This window comes from Phytophthora sojae (genome assembly GCF_000149755.1).
Source record: "Phytophthora sojae unplaced genomic scaffold PHYSOscaffold_6, whole genome shotgun sequence".
NCBI classification, from domain to species: Eukaryota; Oomycota; class Peronosporomycetes; order Peronosporales; family Peronosporaceae; genus Phytophthora; species Phytophthora sojae.
In genome coordinates, this window is record NW_009258120.1 from 1,718,288 (window position 1) to 1,736,795 (window position 18,508).

At 54.0% G+C, this 18,508-nt stretch overlaps 4 protein-coding genes across 4 annotated transcripts; all 4 read right to left on the bottom strand.

Moving 5' to 3' along the window:
- Positions 1-6,790: 6,790 nt before the first annotated feature.
- PHYSODRAFT_302977 (hypothetical protein) lies at positions 6,791-7,147 on the bottom strand (the record flags this gene model as incomplete). Its single annotated transcript, XM_009532474.1, has 1 exon — positions 6,791-7,147. One exon carries the CDS (start codon positions 7,145-7,147, stop codon positions 6,791-6,793), a length of 357 nt encoding a protein of 118 aa, XP_009530769.1.
- Positions 7,148-12,028: 4,881 nt separating this feature from the next.
- PHYSODRAFT_512250 (hypothetical protein) lies at positions 12,029-12,463 on the bottom strand (the record flags this gene model as incomplete). Its single annotated transcript, XM_009532475.1, has 1 exon — positions 12,029-12,463. The coding sequence occupies one exon, from the start codon at positions 12,461-12,463 to the stop codon at positions 12,029-12,031; it is 435 nt and encodes a 144-aa protein (XP_009530770.1).
- Positions 12,464-12,697: 234 nt separating this feature from the next.
- Positions 12,698-13,273, bottom strand: PHYSODRAFT_246408 (hypothetical protein; the record flags this gene model as incomplete). The annotated part of the gene is made up of 2 exons (XM_009532476.1): positions 12,698-13,159; positions 13,193-13,273. The coding sequence occupies 2 exons, from the start codon at positions 13,271-13,273 to the stop codon at positions 12,698-12,700; spliced, it is 543 nt and encodes a 180-aa protein (XP_009530771.1).
- A 3,843-nt stretch (positions 13,274-17,116) lies between these two features.
- PHYSODRAFT_246442 (hypothetical protein) lies at positions 17,117-18,074 on the bottom strand (the record flags this gene model as incomplete). The annotated part of the gene is made up of 2 exons (XM_009532477.1): positions 17,117-17,134; positions 17,208-18,074. 2 exons carry the CDS (start codon positions 18,072-18,074, stop codon positions 17,117-17,119), a joined length of 885 nt encoding a protein of 294 aa, XP_009530772.1.
- Positions 18,075-18,508: the final 434 nt, after the last annotated feature.

The following is an 18,508-nucleotide window of genomic DNA, read 5'->3' on the forward strand; positions in this document are numbered from 1 at the left end:
TGATAGGACGCAGGGTCGCGTGTCTATAACAGTAGGGTGTAAGCTCCAACAATTCAATCACTTTCGAATCTTCATTCTACCCCTCAAGTGCCTTCGCTCCGGTCCCGCCGTCTGCGACGTCCCTCCCTCCGCTTCGTCCGAGCTTCGTGTCCAAGATCCATACCTTCCATCAGTCATCGCCAAGCAATGGCCCTGTATCATAGTTTTGGGTCAACTTGATATGATGACCTAGAATCGCAGTTTAAGGTCATCGCCAAGCAATGACCCTGTATCATAGTTTTGGGTCAAACTTGATATGATGACCTAGAGTTTGCGGTTTAAGTATAAGGTGACACTTGCTCGCGGTTTAGTACCAAGTCAATCAATAGATTCCAATAAGAACTAATCAATGAAGTATATATATAAGTGCAGTATCTAAACCAATTAAAATGGCTTTCTGTTTGCATACCCCCAGGATCTTGGCGGCGCATGAGTAGGCTGGTACGTGTTCATGTGGTTCATCTCAACGTGCTGTGGCGGAAGTAAAGTCTGGTTTAGCACATCTTGGTCTAGTTCCACGCGAGCGTGAGGGCTTGCCCCAGTAAGGTTGAACTCCACAGTGGTAGTGTCGAATCCCCCATTCACCACAGGCATGGTAAAAAATGGGAGGGACGAACTACTCTGGAGGTAGGGTACCGGGAGTGTAGGGACAGCGGAAGGGTGGTTTAGATCAACTCGTTCTGCAAACGTCGGCAGACGTGCAGTACCCGAGGCGCCGTAATTAGCCTTGTGAGATCGCGCGACGCGGCGGGATTTTCTTAAGCTGGCTGGTTCCCGAATCCTTGGCCGCCAAGTCTGGATACGATTGCGATAAATCCACCAGTGAGCGTCGAAATGACTCGGTAGAAGCCTAGAAGATCCATTGGATTTAAGCATAGCGATGAGTTCATGAACACACGGCCTCGCATGAACAGTGCGAAAAATTCCAGAGCAAGCTCGATACGGTTTAGCTCCACTTATGATGTCCATGGCCTCTTTCCAGAGACTGTGAGTAGCACGAAGAGCCCAAACAGTAGTCACACGCGAAACCTGTGTGTATCTGTCATGCTGAAGTAGATACGGCAGTATCGTGGCATCACAAGCCGCACGTTCGCTCACACCACGGTAATAGCCTTCTAAAGACGGTGTACAAATCACCGTTGCAGTCGTGCAACTAGCGTTTACATTGCGCATGCGTTCCTTCCACTGCCGAAGTATCACGATAGCCGTAGTGACGGTGGCGGTTTGTCCAGCAATGAACGCGTTTGGCTTTGTGTTTCCACCAATGTTCATCCAGGTACGAAGCAATCACCGGTGAGAGTAAGTGCAATTGGGCTCGACGAAACTTAAATTCTTGTTCTGTTTCCGATTCCACAGTCTTGTAGAAATAATCCATGAAGACTTGAGTCTGCCACGTGTTTTCGTATTTATCCCGGCCAGGGAGAGGATTGAGAACGGCAACCTGCCCCAAAACACTTCGGGTTTTTTCTAGCACATTCCAGTTGAAGTGCCAACGACAAATCATGGTCGGAACTAAGGCGAAAAAAATGGCGAGAGCATTCAAACATGCCAATTCGCGATCCGTCAGTATCAGGGTACACCGTGCTCTTCAAGCATAGAACGAAGCGTCTTGAGAAACCAGCTAAAATTTACCTCCTTCTGACGAGGGAGGAAGCACTACGCTACAGGCAGTACTGTGTTCATACCAGTCATGTATATGATGGAAGGTATGGATCTTGGACACGAAGCTCGGACGAAGCGGAGGGAGGGACGTCGCAGACGGCGGGACCGGAGCGAAGGCACTTGAGGGGTAGAATGAAGATTCGAAAGTGATTGAATTGTTGGAGCTTACACCCTACTGTTATAGACACGCGACCCTGCGTCCTATCACCTAGTGCATCTAATCAACCATCACTCACCGGTGTTCATCCAATCATCCTACTCGTCTAATCATCGGTGGCGTAAACAACTTACCGTAATCACCATAATCAACGTGGGTTCGGATTGGACCGGTTCGGGTTAACCGGTTAATGGGTACAACTGGTACACAGTACCCAAGACCAGCAACCCTCAATACGCCCCCTCAATGCGAAGTCCCACGAATGCCGAGAGCCACCGTCAGATCCGTGTGGCGTGGTCCCGCAAGCGCCTTCGTCATGATGTCCGCTAGCATCACAGAAGTCTCGCAGTACTGGAGCTTGACTTCGCCGCGCTTGACTTCATCGCGGATGTGGTGGTACTTGATGTCGATGTGCTTGGCGCGACCGTGGTTCACTGGGTTCTTCGTCATCTTGATGCACGACTGGTTGTCTTCGCGGATCATGAGTTCGGGTCCAGTCTCATTAGCGGCCGCCAGAATCTCGCATAGCAGGCGATGAATCCACTTGCCTTCTTGGATAGCCAGACTGAGCGCGATGTACTCCGCTTCATTGCTTCTTGCTTCCCCAGCTCACAGGCGCACTCATGAGCATGAACGTGTAGCCTGAAGTGGACTTGCGGTCGGCGAGGTCGCCGGCCCAGTCCGCGTCCGAGTAGCCACGAAAGTCGATCTTGTCGCCCGGCTTGAAGCAGATCCCATGCGTCTTGGTGCCTTGCAGGTAGCGAAAGATACGCTTGACCGCAACCCAGTGTTCCTCTTGGGGGTTCTCCATGAAGCGCGATACATAGCCAACGGCGTACGCGATGTCTGGGCGCGTGGCGGTCATCAGGTGCATCAGAGCACCAACAGCTTCGCGAAACGGAGCGTTCACCTTGGTCGCCGCGTCGCTTGGAACCAGTCGAGTGCTCATGTCCACCGGACTCACCACGGCCTTGCACTCGTCCATGGCGAAGCGCTTCAGGATGTCGTCCACGTATCGCCGCTGGCACATGGTCACGCTGCCGTCCGGGCCGTCCACCAACTCGATCCCAAGAACAAACGCGCACTTGCCGCTGTCGGTCATCTCGAAGCGCGTCTTCAGGTCGGTCTTCGTGCGTGCGATCAGCTCGGGCGAACTAGTACGTCATCCACGTACACCAGTACAAGCACGCAGTGACCGTCCACCACCTTGATGTAGAGGCACGGACCGAAGGCCGACACTTGGAAGCCGATGGAGCACACGAACTTGTCGAAGGTCTCGTTCCACACTCGCGAAGCTTGCTTGAGACCGTAGATGGCCTTCACCAGTTCCAGGCAGTCGAAGTCACCATCCAGTTCGACGCCTTCCGGAACCACGCAGAAGATCACCTCCTTCATTATCCCGTACAGGAATGCTGTCACCACGTCGAGTTGGTCGAGGGGCCAGCCAAAATACTTAGCAATCGCGATCACCATGCGCAGCGTCACATACTTGACCACGGGCGAGAACGTCTCGGTGTAGTCAATGCCGTACTTCTGCTTGAAGCCCTTGGCCACGAGGCGCGCCTTGTACTTCTCGATCGAGCCGTCCGCTTTGCGCTTGATCTTGAACACCCACTTGGTATCGATGGCGCGTTGTCCGTTAGGCAACTTGGCAGCTCGAAACACACCACGCAGTCGCATCGACTTGAGCTCCGCGCGGATCGCTTTGCGCCAGTGCACTTGATCAGGACCGTTCACAGCCTCTTGGAACGTCGTCGGCTCCGATAGATCGGCTGCTGCTTCCACAGCGTTGGCACTGGCACGCCAAAACACTGGAGGCGTCGAGTCGTCGTCTTCATCTTGGTCCCCAGACTTTTCTTCTTCGTCGGGGTCGGCTCGGCGCGAGGAGGATACGTCCGGCGCACTTGCTTCTTCTAAGCCAGCTCGGTGGCGAACGGGGCGCGATCTTCTGGCAGTGTTGTCGTCGCCACTCGGTCGGTACTTGCGCTTCCCCGCCTGCTTGAAGCTCGTTTGGCGCGGTCCATCGTTGTCGTCCAGGTCCAGCGCGTCCAAGTCCAACACAGCATCATCGACGTCTTCATCCGAAGTATGCGTCGAAAGTCCAAAGGTCGACTCATCGAAGTTGACATCGCGACTGATAACCACCTGCCCCGCCTCGATGTCATAAACTCGATACGCCTTGGACACTTCTTCGTAGCCGAGGAACAGCCCGGCGCGAGCCTTGGGGTCCCACTTGCGCCGTCTTTCCTTCGGCGTCAGGATGTACGTCTGGCATCCGAACACACGCATGTGCTTCACACTCGGCTTGGACTTGTAAACGATCTCGAACGGAGTCTTGTGTTCGATCTTGGGTGATGGCAGACGATTCTTCACGTAGATGGCTGTCATGGCCGCCTCAGCCCAGAAGCTCTTGTCCAGCTTGGCGTGATGCAGCATGCTGCGGCCAATCGTGACGATGGTCCGGATGGCGCGTTCTGCCGTGCCGTTGGTCTGGTGCGCGTACGGAACCGTGGTTTGCTGCTCGATGCCTTCGACTTCGTAGAAGGCCTTGAGCGAGTTGGTCGCGAACTCACGGGCTCCGTCGTGCCGCACAAACTTGACCTTCTTGCCGAACTGCGTCTGCACCTTCGTGACGTACATCTTGATGTAATCCTCGCTCTCCGACTTGGCACGCAGGCAGAACCCCTTCATGCATCCGCTGGCTTCGTCCACGATCAGCAGCAGATACTTGCTGCCACCCAGTGACTCTTCTTCCATGGGGCCGCACACGTCGAAGTGGAGCAGCTCGAACGTGTCGTAGTGACGCTTGTCACGGTTGCTTGGGAACGGCTTCTGGACCATTTTCCCTTGCTGGCAGCCGCGACACACGTTTGGTCCACTCGACTTGGAAGGTGCCTTCGCGTCCTTGATCATGTTGTTGTCGACCATCTTGCGAAGCACCTCCACCGGAGCGTGACCCATACGCGCGTGTAAGTCGACCGTCTTCCCACTGGTCGCCGCATTCGCCGATCGCTGAGGCGTCTGGAGCCAGTAGAGTCCATCCACGAGGTTTGCCGTCGCCACCACTAGCTTGGAGCCCTTGTGCGCAATCTGCATCTTGGTGCTGTCGAACACGACTTGGAACAGACCACTCTTGTTGATCTGTGGCACCGAAAGCAGATTCTTGCTCATGCTTGGGACGTACAGCGCGTTCTTGATCTCGATGTCGCGCTCGTCGCCGTTGGGCAGAACCACTCGTTCCACGATGGTCCCCACACCCATGATGGCCGCCTTGTTGCCGTCGGCCACCGAAAGTTCGCCTTCATTCCGCTCAATCAAATGAGCGAACTTGGCCTTGTCGTTGCAGATGTGGTGCGTTGCGCCGCTGTCGACCGCCCACAACCCGGACACATTCTTGCCCGTCGAAATGCCACACTCCAGTGAGACCGCGAACGCCACTCGATCATAGCCGTAGTCGTAGTTGTGCTGGCGTCGTCGTTCCTCCACTGGGCATTGTTGGCCCCGCGTCCACGGCCATTGCCATTGCCGCCGCGTCTTGGGCCCCGATTCTCGTCCTTCTGCTTGGTCCAGCACTTGTCAATCGTGTGCCCCAATTTCCCGCAGTACGTACACTGGCGAGACTCTCGGTCGGTGTTGAACGCCTTGGCCGCATTCTCCGTCTTCACCGTCGCCGTCTTCTCGCCTTGTCTCTTGATGTGCTCATTCGTCAGCACCTTCACGACGTCTTGCGATCGTAGTTCAGCGCTGCTCATCTCCAAGTTCAGCACGACGTTCTCGTAGCTCTTGGGGAGGCTGCGCAACAGGCAGATCGCCACGTCCTCATCCTCCATCTTGGCGCCGATGCTGCTGAGCTTGGCGCTGATGTTGAGGACCTCGTTGCAATGATGCAAGACGTTGCCGCCTTCCGACATCTCCATGCTGAAGAGTTGGCGCTTCAGGTAGATGCGTCCAGCCTTCTGCGAACCACCGTACAGCGTCTTCAGGCGCGTCCACGCAACCCACGCTTCCTCGCAGTCGTCGACCACATGGTGGTAGTCCGCGTCCATGTGGAGCAACATCAGTCCGAACGCGATGTTGCTCGACTTGACGTAGTCGTCCTTGGCCCGCGAGTCCGTGAAGCTCGGCGTCGTCTCGCGGTTCACGACATGCCACGTCGACTTGGTCAGGAACACGCCACGCATGTAGCGGTTCCACGTCGCGTAGTTGTCCCCGTTGAACTTGTCAATGGAGACCTTGGTCGAGGCGTCTTGGGCAGAGGACATGGTGCTTGGGCTCATAACCTGATGGAAGGTATGGATCTTGGACACGAAGCTCGGACGAAGCGGAGGGAGGGACGTCGCAGACGGCGGGACCGGAGCGAAGGCACTTGAGGGGTAGAATGAAGATTCGAAAGTGATTGAATTGTTGGAGCTTACACCCTACTGTTATAGACACGCGACCCTGCGTCCTATCACCTAGTGCATCTAATCAACCATCACTCACCGGTGTTCATCCAATCATCCTACTCGTCTAATCATCGGTGGCGTAAACAACTTACCGTAATCACCATAATCAACGTGGGTTCGGATTGGACCGGTTCGGGTTAACCGGTTAATGGGTACAACTGGTACACAGTACCCAAGACCAGCAACCTTCAATAGGATATGACATTTAAAGTGGTAAATCGTACTTGTTGGTTTTGAACGTGCCATCCATTATCAATACATCACAATGACTGATGTGAAGACGCAGAGTAGCCGGGTGTGCCCATCAGAGTCAATATCCGAGCTATCAGAATCGTCAGAATTATAATCCAAATTGAAATCAGGGAAGTCGTACTCAAACAGCAATAAATCTCTTTCAGATCTTGATATCCCGAAGTCTGAACAAATCGAACTGTCACGATATGCGAATTCTTCAATTCCTTTGTCATAACCATCGTACACGTAGCAGTCAGATATGCCGCTGTGGTTCGCCACGGATTCGACCTCTTCGGAATCGATGAGATAGATAACCTTCCCAGTCGACCCCTGCCAGGTCGAGATCAACAGTAGGGTCACGTTCCAACGCGAATGCGGCTGAAAAAATGCCTGACGACTGAGCAAAAGGAAACTGAGCTGGGGACTTATCCTCACCTAGATCAGCGACACAAGCAGCAGAAGAGATCACTTGCTCAGAATCGCGTGGGTCAGCGCCGGCATAGGAGGTGGCTTGGTCAACTACATGGCCTGTAGAAGAGGTACGCCGCTGGAGATCGCGTGGGTCTGCGTCTGCATAGGAGGTGGTTTGATACCAACCCGGCAGACGCATGTCCTTGAACGAATGCCAAATCGATAGCTTAAATGGACTTTAGTAGGGGCGAAGTAGCTGAGGAAGGATGGAGATTCGAGGGGGGGGGTCAGCGGACGCACTCTTGGACCAACTTTGGAAGTGAAGGCAGTGAAGGCAGTGCTGTTTCGTTTGCTATTTTGAGAAAGCCAAAGCGGACGAGTATACTGAGCCTCAAGGGTGCATTTTGGCCATTATCAATAGGTGAACAGTAGAAACAACGATGAATTCAGGTTAAGGCGGAAGCACTACCCGACACTGCTTAATTCTCGGGCTACAAGTTATAAGTGATAAGTTAACCCACAGCAGCGAAATCGGGTCAATCGTGCTGCTGACCCTAAGCATACGAATCAGGTCATGTGTAGATGACCCACTCAAGTCAATGTGGGTCACTGGTTTTGGGTTTTCTAATTGCCTATTTTGAGGCGTTACCTACTGTCATCTGTTTACCCAAATGCCCTGGTTGTAACGAGGGCCCTCCCGATGAGGGCCCTCCTTAGCAATCCCCGGATCCAGTGGTACCTCAAGTTTCGCATGGGGAGATGGGGCAATGTGCAGATCCAGATGGAGAGACGGTGCAGAAATCCGGTCCGACACCAGATCCAACGACTACCATAGATCCAAGGCACCGGGATGCTGATGCGGATGAGCAAGTCTGCGACCATGTGAGCGGGGATCTGCACGCCGAAGATGTTGAAGCAGAGATGGCGGTGCTACCCGAAGTCACCTCGACCACAGACCATGTGACCATTGAAGACATCCAGGTGGGAGATCCAGATGTTAACACGGTGGAAGAGATCGATCGACTTCGACGGCGGATCTGGAGGCACTGGCACCTGCTGATTGGCAAAGGCAACGCGCTGCCGCCCGCGGCACGAGGAGTTGTGTGTGACATTGATGTGGGTGATGCAAAACCCATTGCTCAGCGGGTGCGCAAGGAAGCCGCGCAGTACCATGAGAAGCTGTCGGATCTAATCAAGGGTCTACTTGGAGCCAAGATCATCAAGAATTTGACTTCACTGTGGGCATCTCCAATTGTGGCGATCATCAAGAAGAACGGGGTGGACATACGTTTGTGTATTGATTACCGGCTGGTTAACAGTTTGACCCGGCTGATGGTCTACCCGATGCCCCTGATCAACGACCTGCTTGAGGATCTGGACAAGGTGCTTTGGTACTGCTCTTTGGATATGGCCAGTGGATTCTGGGTGGTGACGATGACGGATCGGGCTCGTGCGATCTCCGCCTTCATCACCCCGTTCGGACTGTTCGAGTGGAACCGGATGCCCTTCGGATTGAAGAATGCACCCCAGATCTATCAGCGGATGCTAGACAACGCATTGTATGGATTCACTCGGATCCCGCGGCTGGAAGATGGATCGGGATCAGAGCGCGAACTCGGATCCAAGCGTGGATCTGGATCGGAGGCGTTGAATCTGGATCTGAAGTCGGGAGAACCGGAAGGTCCGGGCAAACCATCCGTACTGGGACGTCGGTCGTATATTGACGACATCTTGGTAACCGGTGGATCCTGGGATCACCTGTGTGAACGTGTGGACGCACTACTCGACTCATGCGATAAATAGAATCTCTCGATTAGCGTGGTGAAGAGTTTCTGGGGCAAGAGTAAGATGGAATACCTCGGTCATCGCGTGTCAAACGCAGGACTGGAGGCGAATCCCAAGGATCTCTCGGCACTAACGGATCCGACCTTCCAAGGCACGCTTAGATCCATGCAGTCATACTTGGGTAGTTTGAATTACTACAGTCGGTTCCTGGAGGACTACGCGATTTACGCTCCGATTCTCTACGAGCTACGTGAAGTGGACTACGCCGCGATGAGCAACCCGGAGAATCAAGGCCGGATCCAAGCGGTGATGGCTTCCACGACTCCAGATCCAACGGAGCAGACCTCGTCTGACATGGTGGATCTAGACTTACCGGACCCGAACTCTGGATCCACCAAGGCTGTGAAACAGAAGACTTCGAATCAGGAGGCGAACGATCCAAGCAGTGTAGATCCGCGTTGGATTAGCGCTCATCGGGAATTTGCCAAACTAAAAGACAAGATGGCGACGACTCCGATCCTCCGACACTTCGACGCAGACCTGTTGCCGGTACTGGTCGTGTACGCTAGTGAGTGGGCCATCTCGGCTGCCCTGATGCAGGAGCACGACGGGATCCACTATCCAGTAACGTTCACCAGCCGCACCCTGAAGTCAAACGGGCTTAACTGCGGCGTGGTTGAGAAGGAGGCGTTGGCTCTGTTGCGGATCCTGGATCTGGGTTACAACATGTTAGTTGGACGCTCGATCCGAGTCTTGACTAGACATTCGACGTTGGCCTGGTTGTTCAGATCCACGGGCCTACAAGGGCGATTGGGACAGTGGGCAACGACAACGCGGACCGCGTTGTCGTGCCCAATGACCATGACCTGCGACTCAGGATCATGTACGAGTATCACGATGCACCGACTGCGGGGCATCCGGGCCGTGAGAAGACATACCTTCTTCTCACGCGATACTTCTACTGGGCCCACCAGTACAAATGGGTGCGCAAGTACGTCCGTGCTTGCGAGGTTTGTCAACGTGTGTAGCCTGCGCCTTTCGCGCAGGCTCCCTTGCAGTCACTGCCGACTCCGTCGGAGTGTTGGCAGTCCATGTCTTTGGACTTTGTGTTCGGTCTTCCCCCGGACAGCCAGGGGAACACGGGCGTTGTGGTCTTTGTTGACCGCTTCAGCAAGGTGGTACATCTTGCTGCGGTACCCGCTGAAGTGACCGCGAAACCGACGGCGCGTCTGTTCGTTGACATGGTGTTCAAACACCATGGCATGCCGATCGACATTGTGTCGGATCGAGACCCGCGCTTCACTGCACACCTTTGGCAAGAAGTGTTTACACTTCTTGAGAGTCAACGTCAACTTTCGATGTCGACTGCGAACCATCCGCAGACGGACGGGCAGACCGAACGCGTGAACCGCGTGCTCGTAGACGTGCTTAAGAACTACGCTCACTCGTTCCAACACTGAAGCGAGTGCCTGCCGATGGCGGAATTCGCCATCAACAAATCGGTGCATGCCTCGACTGGGCATACATCGTTCTACGTGAATGCCATCAGGCACCCACGCCTCCCGAGTCTACTCGGGATAGTGGCTCCTTCCTTAAGTGGGGGAGGATCTACGACTGCAACGCAGCAGCCGCAGAATTCCGCTGACACTTGCACAGTGTCAGCCGCGACTACGCGCAAAAAGAACAAGACGCACGCGTCAAGAGCAAGAAGAAGAAGAAGAAGAACGTGTCTGTGAAGGGCACAGACAACCGCAGAGGCCGGGCCTACTGCTAGAAACGAGCTGAACGAGTTCAGCTCGGACGCAATCAACTTCGTGCAGCGCAGACAAGCCGTCATTCGGTTTGTCCAAGACGCTATTGCAGCTTCTGTCGACCGACAGAAGCTGAACGCAGCCAATGTTGGTAGGGGAAACACTAATGAATTCAAGAAGGGTTCATTGGTTTTGTTAGCAACTCAAAACCTGCCTAAACATGCAGTTTCCGACTTCGGGGCATGCAAGCTCGCTCCGCGCTTCATCGGGCCGTTCACGGTGTTGGCACGACATGGCAACGCCTACACGCAAGACATTCCATCTAGCATGCGCCTCCATCCGACCTTTTACGTCGGGCGGCTGAAGCCATACCGGCAGCACGAGCCACCTAGCTCGGCTGAACCGAAACAGAAGACTCGGCGGAAGCCGTCATCCTCACCAGCGCGAAGTCGCGCTGGAGCAGCGGGTCGAGCTAATGGTCCAGCTCGGCCGGAACGATCGAGGCGGCCTGGGAGGCCGCCGCAACCTGAGGATACTTCAGAGCGCCGAACTCAGCGCTCTGGAACTACTCCACGACCGGAACTTAGTCGTGGGGAGACGCGAGATCAGGGTCAACACCAAGTTGACCATACACGGGGCGTGTTTCCACCACCACCGCCGCCAATTCGTGACGCACACGGCTCAAGTCGATGGATTATTGAGCGGATTGTTGGTCACAGTATCCCGAGAATGAACAGGCAACCGGTTCGTTTTCGTATCCGTTGGAGAGGATTCCCTCCCAACCAAGATACATGGGAGCCGCGGACGTCTTGCTCGAAGACGTCCCGGACATGGTGAAGGCGTATGAAGCCCACCATGCGCTACGCGCTGGAAAGCAATACGAGCGCTGTTGTTAACAACAGCGCCCGAAGGCACTTCAAGGGCAGGCAGTGGGTCCTGCCCCCGCGGCAGCGACGCGCTTCGCACGTTTCCGCGGATGCTACTCAGCAGCAGAGAGGTTCTCCGCTGATGCGCCAGCGGTCTTCAACTTTGACGCGCTCGTTCCATTACGAGCGCGCTCTCTTCAGCGTCACGCATTGACCAAGCGGTCAATGGTGGTTGACGTGCCGTGACTCGGCGCGTCTAACCTTGAGGGGGGATGGTGTAACAGTGTTACACGCGCAAGTGGCTACAGTCACCTGTAACTCTAACAGACACGACGTCTGTTAGAGGTTCGAAAGACTTTCTCGACCTTGGTGTAGATACACCAAATGCTACATACATTTACGACCACCACGACGGGTGGTCCATAGAGACTTAGGATTCCTATTGGCTGAAAGCAGCATCTTTTAGCCAATGAGCGACATGCATAGCATTGGAATTCTGCCAACCAGCCGTTGGCAGATTCCTATCTTAGAATATTACATTTAGAGGAAGTCAGAAACATAAAACAAAAATAGCAGTTCTCATCTTTTACCAAAACACGCTACTTGGAGTCTTTATATTGTTTAAAGTATACTCGTGGATCTCGAGTATACTTAACTCAAGTAAAAACCTACGCTTCCTCATACACGTGCGCATACGTGTAAGCCGTAGTAGTGAGCCAAGGTAGGCCCATTACAGTAGTCAATACAGAGTCTGATGTCGACCCCGTTCTTCTTGACGATCACCACGATCGGTGATGCCCAAGGGGACGTTGAGATCTTGATCATCTTGGTCGACAGGAGCCCCTTGATTAGCTGCTTCAGCTTTTCGCGGTACTGCGGCGCCGCTTTACGGCAACGCTGAGCGACTGGCTTCGCGTTTCCGACGTCAATGTCGCAGATCGCACCTTTTGCGGCCGGTGGTAAGGCATTGCCTTTTCCAATAAGCAAGTGCTTCCGGCGCCAGATGATCTTCCGCAGCCGGTCGATTTCCTCCGGCGTGTTTTCGCCAGGATCGCCAACTTGGATATCCGTGATCACGACTTCGTCAGTGGTGAACTCCGGGAGCACTGCCATTTAACCTTCGACATCTTCCGCGTAGAGATCACCGCCTTCCGTGATGCAGACTTCAGGATCTTCCGGGTCAACTGCATTTGGACGTGGATCAGCTTCAAGATCACTTCCCGACGCGTGTTTACGCGTCTCGTGACTGACGCTGGGGCTCGCTGGATTTTCGTCCGTTTCGACCCGTCGATCTCGATTAGACGCCTGATTTACGCCTGTCGCACCACCGTAATCATGATGAGACGCCTAATTTGGGCCCGTCGCAACCACTCGATCTTGATGAGACACCTGATTTCCACCCGTCGCAACCACTCGATCTTGATTAGATGCACCATATCGCACCGGCTGGGGCCGGTCGCAGCCTTGATCCTTCAAACAATCCGTGTCGCAGGCTGTATTTCCAGCGTCGTAATCACCCGATGGTCTCTCCGCCCCCTGCGAAGTTGCGAAACCATGGCGCGTTTCTCCGGTGCCGAGTTCGTCGCTGTTCTTGGGCTGCTCGTCCCCGCCGGGCGTCGAGTGAGACGCGGTGGGGTTGCCGCACGACTCTTCCGGGTTGGAATCGTCGGGGCGCTTGGACGCCACGCACTCGGTGCGCACCGTGGCCACCTCTGCTCTCTTCGCTGGCCGGGTCAAGATCGCCGTCGGCGTTGTGTACTGCGGCCGCTCCACAACAGGCCCCTGCACGTCGGCGGGCTCAGACACGTCCTTGGTAGCGTCGATAGTTGCTTAGTACGCCACGTTCTGCCACTCCGCGTACCTGCGAGATCCAACGGAGACATACCCAGGTAAGCGCGGCACTCGATCTCCGGTCAGCCACATCGCGAGTCGCGTACCCTGATGCAGCACTAACTCGCGATCGCTCACGTTTGTCAGTTGCAGGTAGCGGATCTTGCCCGGGACACCAGTCACGCTAGACACCCACCGATCGCCGCGCGTAACCCAGAGTTTCTGATGCTCTGTTGATCTTGTGCGCAGCTGTTGAAATGGACAGTTTACACAGAGTAGGTAGCTCACTACAATGTATCACTCTTTTGGTTATCCTCTCTTCCTATGACTACTACTCTAGATCCGTGCTCGGTACCTGGAGGAAAAAGAGGAAGTGAGCTCGTCTTCGGATTGCGTCCTCGACTCCTCACTCCTCGGCCTCGTGTCGTCATCGCACTATGTATGGTTGGCAGGTAGCTCTCTGCCTGCACTATCCAGACCACAGCTGGCGATCTGAACTTCTCTCGTACTTGCTAAAACAATAATAACATGTTTGAGAGGGTTTGCTTTCAGTTGCAAAATAACTCGACTGGCAGACAGGCGAAGCCTGCTGCCACCCTGCGAGCAGGGCGCGCTCGGCGCGCCTCTTCATTTAACACTCCCACTAAGTACTAGGGTAAAGTTTCAGATCTCGCACTCCTAGTTTCTCTTTTAGTTTCAGGAATTGTTTTGTGGGGAGAGTTTAGTGAGAATATCCGCAGTCATCTCTGTTGTAGAGCGGTAAGCTATCTTGAGGCGGCCAAGTTCAACGAGGTCCCTCGTAAACAGGTAGCGGATCTCGATGTGTTTGTTTGCTTTGTGATTTTCAGGATTTTTCACAATGCTAATGGCAGCGTTGCTGTCACACCATACCTGCACTGGTACCTTTTGAGGAAACCCCATTTCTCCCAGCAAGTGCCACAACCACTCACTTTCTTTAGCTCCCTCACTTAGTGCGATGAGTTCAGCTTCAGCAGTACACCTCCCTGCTTGCTACTACACCATGACACACTGGCTCCGGCCATTTGGATTACGTACCCTGTTACGGATTTACGTTCTTTAGGTTGACACGCGAAGCTCACGTCAATGTACACTTCGTAAGTCACGCCTCTCGTTTTTCCATCGAGAAACAGACCGTACGTTGACGTCCCTTTCAAGTATTTGAGTACTCGCCTAGCCGCTTCCCAGTGCGTGCAGTTGTAACAAGACAGAAATTTGCTCAATTCTCTAACCGCGTTGGCGATGTCCGGTCGTGTGCCACGGACCACATATTGGAGTGATCCAACAATGCCTCTGTAGTCGTAAGGCTGCGCAGCAATCTGCTCTGCGCTCATATTCGTCTCTGGCTCGAGTACGAGGCCAGGTACTTGCGGTGTCATCACCGGCGAGATATCGACCAGTTTGTACTTCGTGATCAGCTCTGCAATGTACTTGCGCTGTGAGATCATCATCACACGCTGGTTCCTATTACGAGTTACCTCCATCTTGAGGATGTAGTGAATGTCGCCAAGGTCTTTCATCTTGAACCGTTTTGACAACTCGGCTTTGAGCCCATCAATTAGTCGCATGTTCCGCGACATGATCGTCAGATCATCGACGTAGACCACGACTATGATCCAATCTACTCCCACTTTTTGCACGTAGATGCAAAACTCTTTGTGGCAGCGTGCAAAGCCCATCGACGTCAAAAAGGTATGTAGGACTTTATACCAGATGCGCGGGGCTTGTTTCAGGCCATAGATGCTCTTCAGAAGTTCACAGACCAAGTGCTCTTGGCCTCGCTTCGCAAAACCGTGAGGTTGCCTCATGTAGATCTTTTGCTCTCCTTCCATCGTGCCGCTCAAGAACGCCGTATGGACATCCATCTGGTGGATATGACAGTCCAATATCGTCCCTATCGCCAGCACTAGGCGCAGCGACTCAAATCGTGCCACGGGTGCGTATACCTCATCACAGTCTACCCCAAACTCCTGGTGGTTGCCCTGTGCTACGAGGCGTGCTTTGAACCGCTCGACAGTCCCGTCGGCGTTATACTTTACTACTAGTACCCAGTGACAGGGCAAAGCCTTGCGTCCGGGTGGCAGTTTTACGAGTCTCCACATCCCATTCTCGATCAAGGAGTCGTACTCAAGTTCCAGAGCTTGTTTCCATTGCTCTCTATGAGGTCCACTTAAGGCTGCTTTGAGCGACCGTGGTGTCGGCACTTTGTGGTCTAGTATGTCCTGCGCAATGTTCTTATCTAGCATCGCCTGGAAGCACTGCTAGTCCGCGTATCTCTTCGGCTTCTTCGCCTCTCTACGTGGGCGGGGTTCACGCCTCTGTGGCGTATCGACGAGTCCCACACGTTGGCGTTTCTTTTGAGCTCCCACTGCTGGGTTACTGTTTTCAGTAGCTGCTTCAGCTCCCACTGCCTCAGTAGACCCCTGTGCTCGTGATTCAGCTCCCACTACTGCCGTGGACCCGTCGGCAAGTGCTTCAGCTCCCACTGCCTCCGTAGACTCGGTGGCTAGTGTTTGGTTTCCCTCCGCTGCGGGTGGCTCGCGCGCGGCAGATTCAATTGTGAGGGGCTCTTCGGCCTGGCCGAAAGCTCGCTGAACCATGGTGGCTACATTGGTCGTATCAAACAGCACTTCACGCGATAAGATGTGCTTGTTGTTATACATGTCCCAGAGTCTATAACCCTTCGTTTCCTCAGATATTCCGAGAAACCGGCACTTTACGGCGCGAGCAGACAGCTTTTCGTCCTTTCTTAGGGCGGCAGGAACGTGCGCAAAGCACACACATCCCCACACAGGTAGCTTGCTCACGTTGGGAGGCTCCCCATACACCATCTCATACGGTGTCTTGTTTCCCAAACGTGCCATGGGTGTGCGATTCTGCACATAAGTCATGTACATGAGCGCCTCTGGCCACCACCTGTGTTCCATAGCTGCGTCCTTCAACGCGCAACGAACTCTATCCAGTTTGCTCTGGTGGTCTCGCTCTGCAGCTCCGTTTTCTTCGGGGCTGTAGGCTGGAATACGATGCCTTTGCCTTTACAGAAGCTTTTAAAGGCTGCATTCACAAACTCAGTTCCTCCATCGGACCGGATCCGACGAATCGTGAACTTTCCCTCACGCTCAAGCTGCAAAAGTAGCTCCTCTACTTTCTCAAAGCCTTCTTTCTTACTGCGTAGGACGTAGGTCCAGCGCCACGACGTGTTGTCGTCAATGATAATCAGGAAGTATTTGATTTTCCCGCAGCTGCCATACACCCCTATGGTCTTCATGGGGCCGTTTGTGTCCATATGAATGGTGCTGATTGGGTTCTCATCTCTCGAGCTCTTCGCATTCCGGTAGGACATTCTCCTCTTCTTCATCTCTGCACAAGTTGTGCAAAAGAATGGGATCTTTCTTAGACCTGGCGCGGGAAATTTTGGCATTCCAGCCACCACTTTTGGGCTTAACATTGCAATTAATGCATCCTTATTAAGGTGGCCCAGCTTAACATGCCACTCCTGCAGTGTGCGCTCTAACCTCTCAGTACCTAGGCGAGCTAGTGGTTTACAGGGCTCCTGTTTCACTGCGTTGCACAGCAGTTGACGCTCTTACAGTGTTTTATTCTGTATATAGTATGCCCCGTTAATTGCTTTTGCAACAAACACTAATTCATTGGCAAAGAACACAAATTTGTACTCGCCAGTTAGGGAGCCAAATATCTGGTACCCACCGCGCCTGAGCCAGAACTCGCTCAGAATGTTCGAGGTAGCGTCCGGTACTAACGCAATATTTTCGAACAGAAAAGGTCTAATTCCTTGTGGACCATGCAAATACAATTTTATCGTACCAAGATGTGTATTTGAATGTTTAGAGCCCTGTGCGAATGTAAACATGTACTGGTTGTTGGGCTCCTTCTGCACAAACCGCGCTGCCTCGCTGGTTAGTCCGTGCCCGCACCCTGAGTCAAGTACCCAAGAATTTGTGGTTAGATACGAATCATCGTCTAACAGAAATGGATACAAACTTCGCACCTTTTTCTCGAGGTCAGTCAGCATGCCGGCGAAGCTCTTCGTCGCCTCGGCAATCTCTTGATTGCTGCCCTCGCTTGGCTGTCCTTCCATGTCCACATCGTCGTCCAATTGCTTAGCGGCGGCTGGAGCCGTGCCCGAAGCGTCAGCTTTCACGGCGTTGACGACGCTCTCCATTGGCTCGTCTTCGTCGCTCATCGGCGAAGCACCCTTTCCCGGCGTGTCAGGCTGCTGAAAGTTGCTTGGGGGCGGGCTCGTGTACCCATCCGGGGTCGCGGGCAGCGAATCTTGCTGCGCGTCGCACGCGTCTACCGCCACGACTTTGGCCAGGCACTCAGCCAATGGAATTTCACGACGCTCCTTGGCCTTGGCCTTGCCCTTTCCATTGCCCTTCATCTTGGGTGTAGGCTCGTGCACTTCCTTGCGAGCCGTGCGGCTGGGGTACGTCCACACGTTGCGGCGAAACACACCCGCAGCCCTGTCTGCGCGACGCGCGGGGCAGTCAAACATCTTGGGTAGGCCAATGCCATCCCGATCGTTGTGCGCGCCTGCGCAGTAGTGGCACTTCATGTACCCGACGTTGTAGTGGACGTCGTTGATCGGACCGTCTGCGGCCTTTCGCTTGCCCAGAACGGATCCCTTCGGATTTGTTGGAGCCGTCGTGGCTGGGGTCGACTTGACGTGGTTGACCACCCTGCCGCTAGCCAGCGCCATAATTTCGCTCTTGGTCTTGTTGCCAAAGACGTTGGCAAGCTTCTCGCTCACCTTCTCCAGCGTGAAGCTCTCCTCCGTGAACTTGACGGAGGAGCCCCACATGTGCCTCGGAAGCACACCGAGCACCATGACCAGCATCATCTTCGACGTGATCATGTGCGTGTCAACCAGGGGTGTACTTGAAATGTTGAAATGAACAGTTTACACAGAGTAGGTAGCTCACTACAATGTATCACTCTTTTGGTTACCCTCTCTTCCTATGACTACTACTCTAGATCCGTGCTCGGTACCTGGAGGAAAAAGAGGAAGTGAGCTCGTCTTCGGACTGCGTCCTCGACTCCTCACTCCTCGGCCTCGTGTCGTCATCGCACTATGCATGGTTGGCAGGCAGGTCTCTGCCTGCACTATCCAGACCACAGCTGGCGATCTGAACTTCTCTCGTACTTGCTAAAACAATAATAACATGTTTGAGAGGGTTTGCTTTCAGTTGCAAAATAACTCGACTGGCAGACAGGCGAAGCCTGCTGCCACTCTGCGAGCGGGGCGCGCTCGGCGCGCCTCTTCATTCAACAGCAGCTTCACCTCAACGG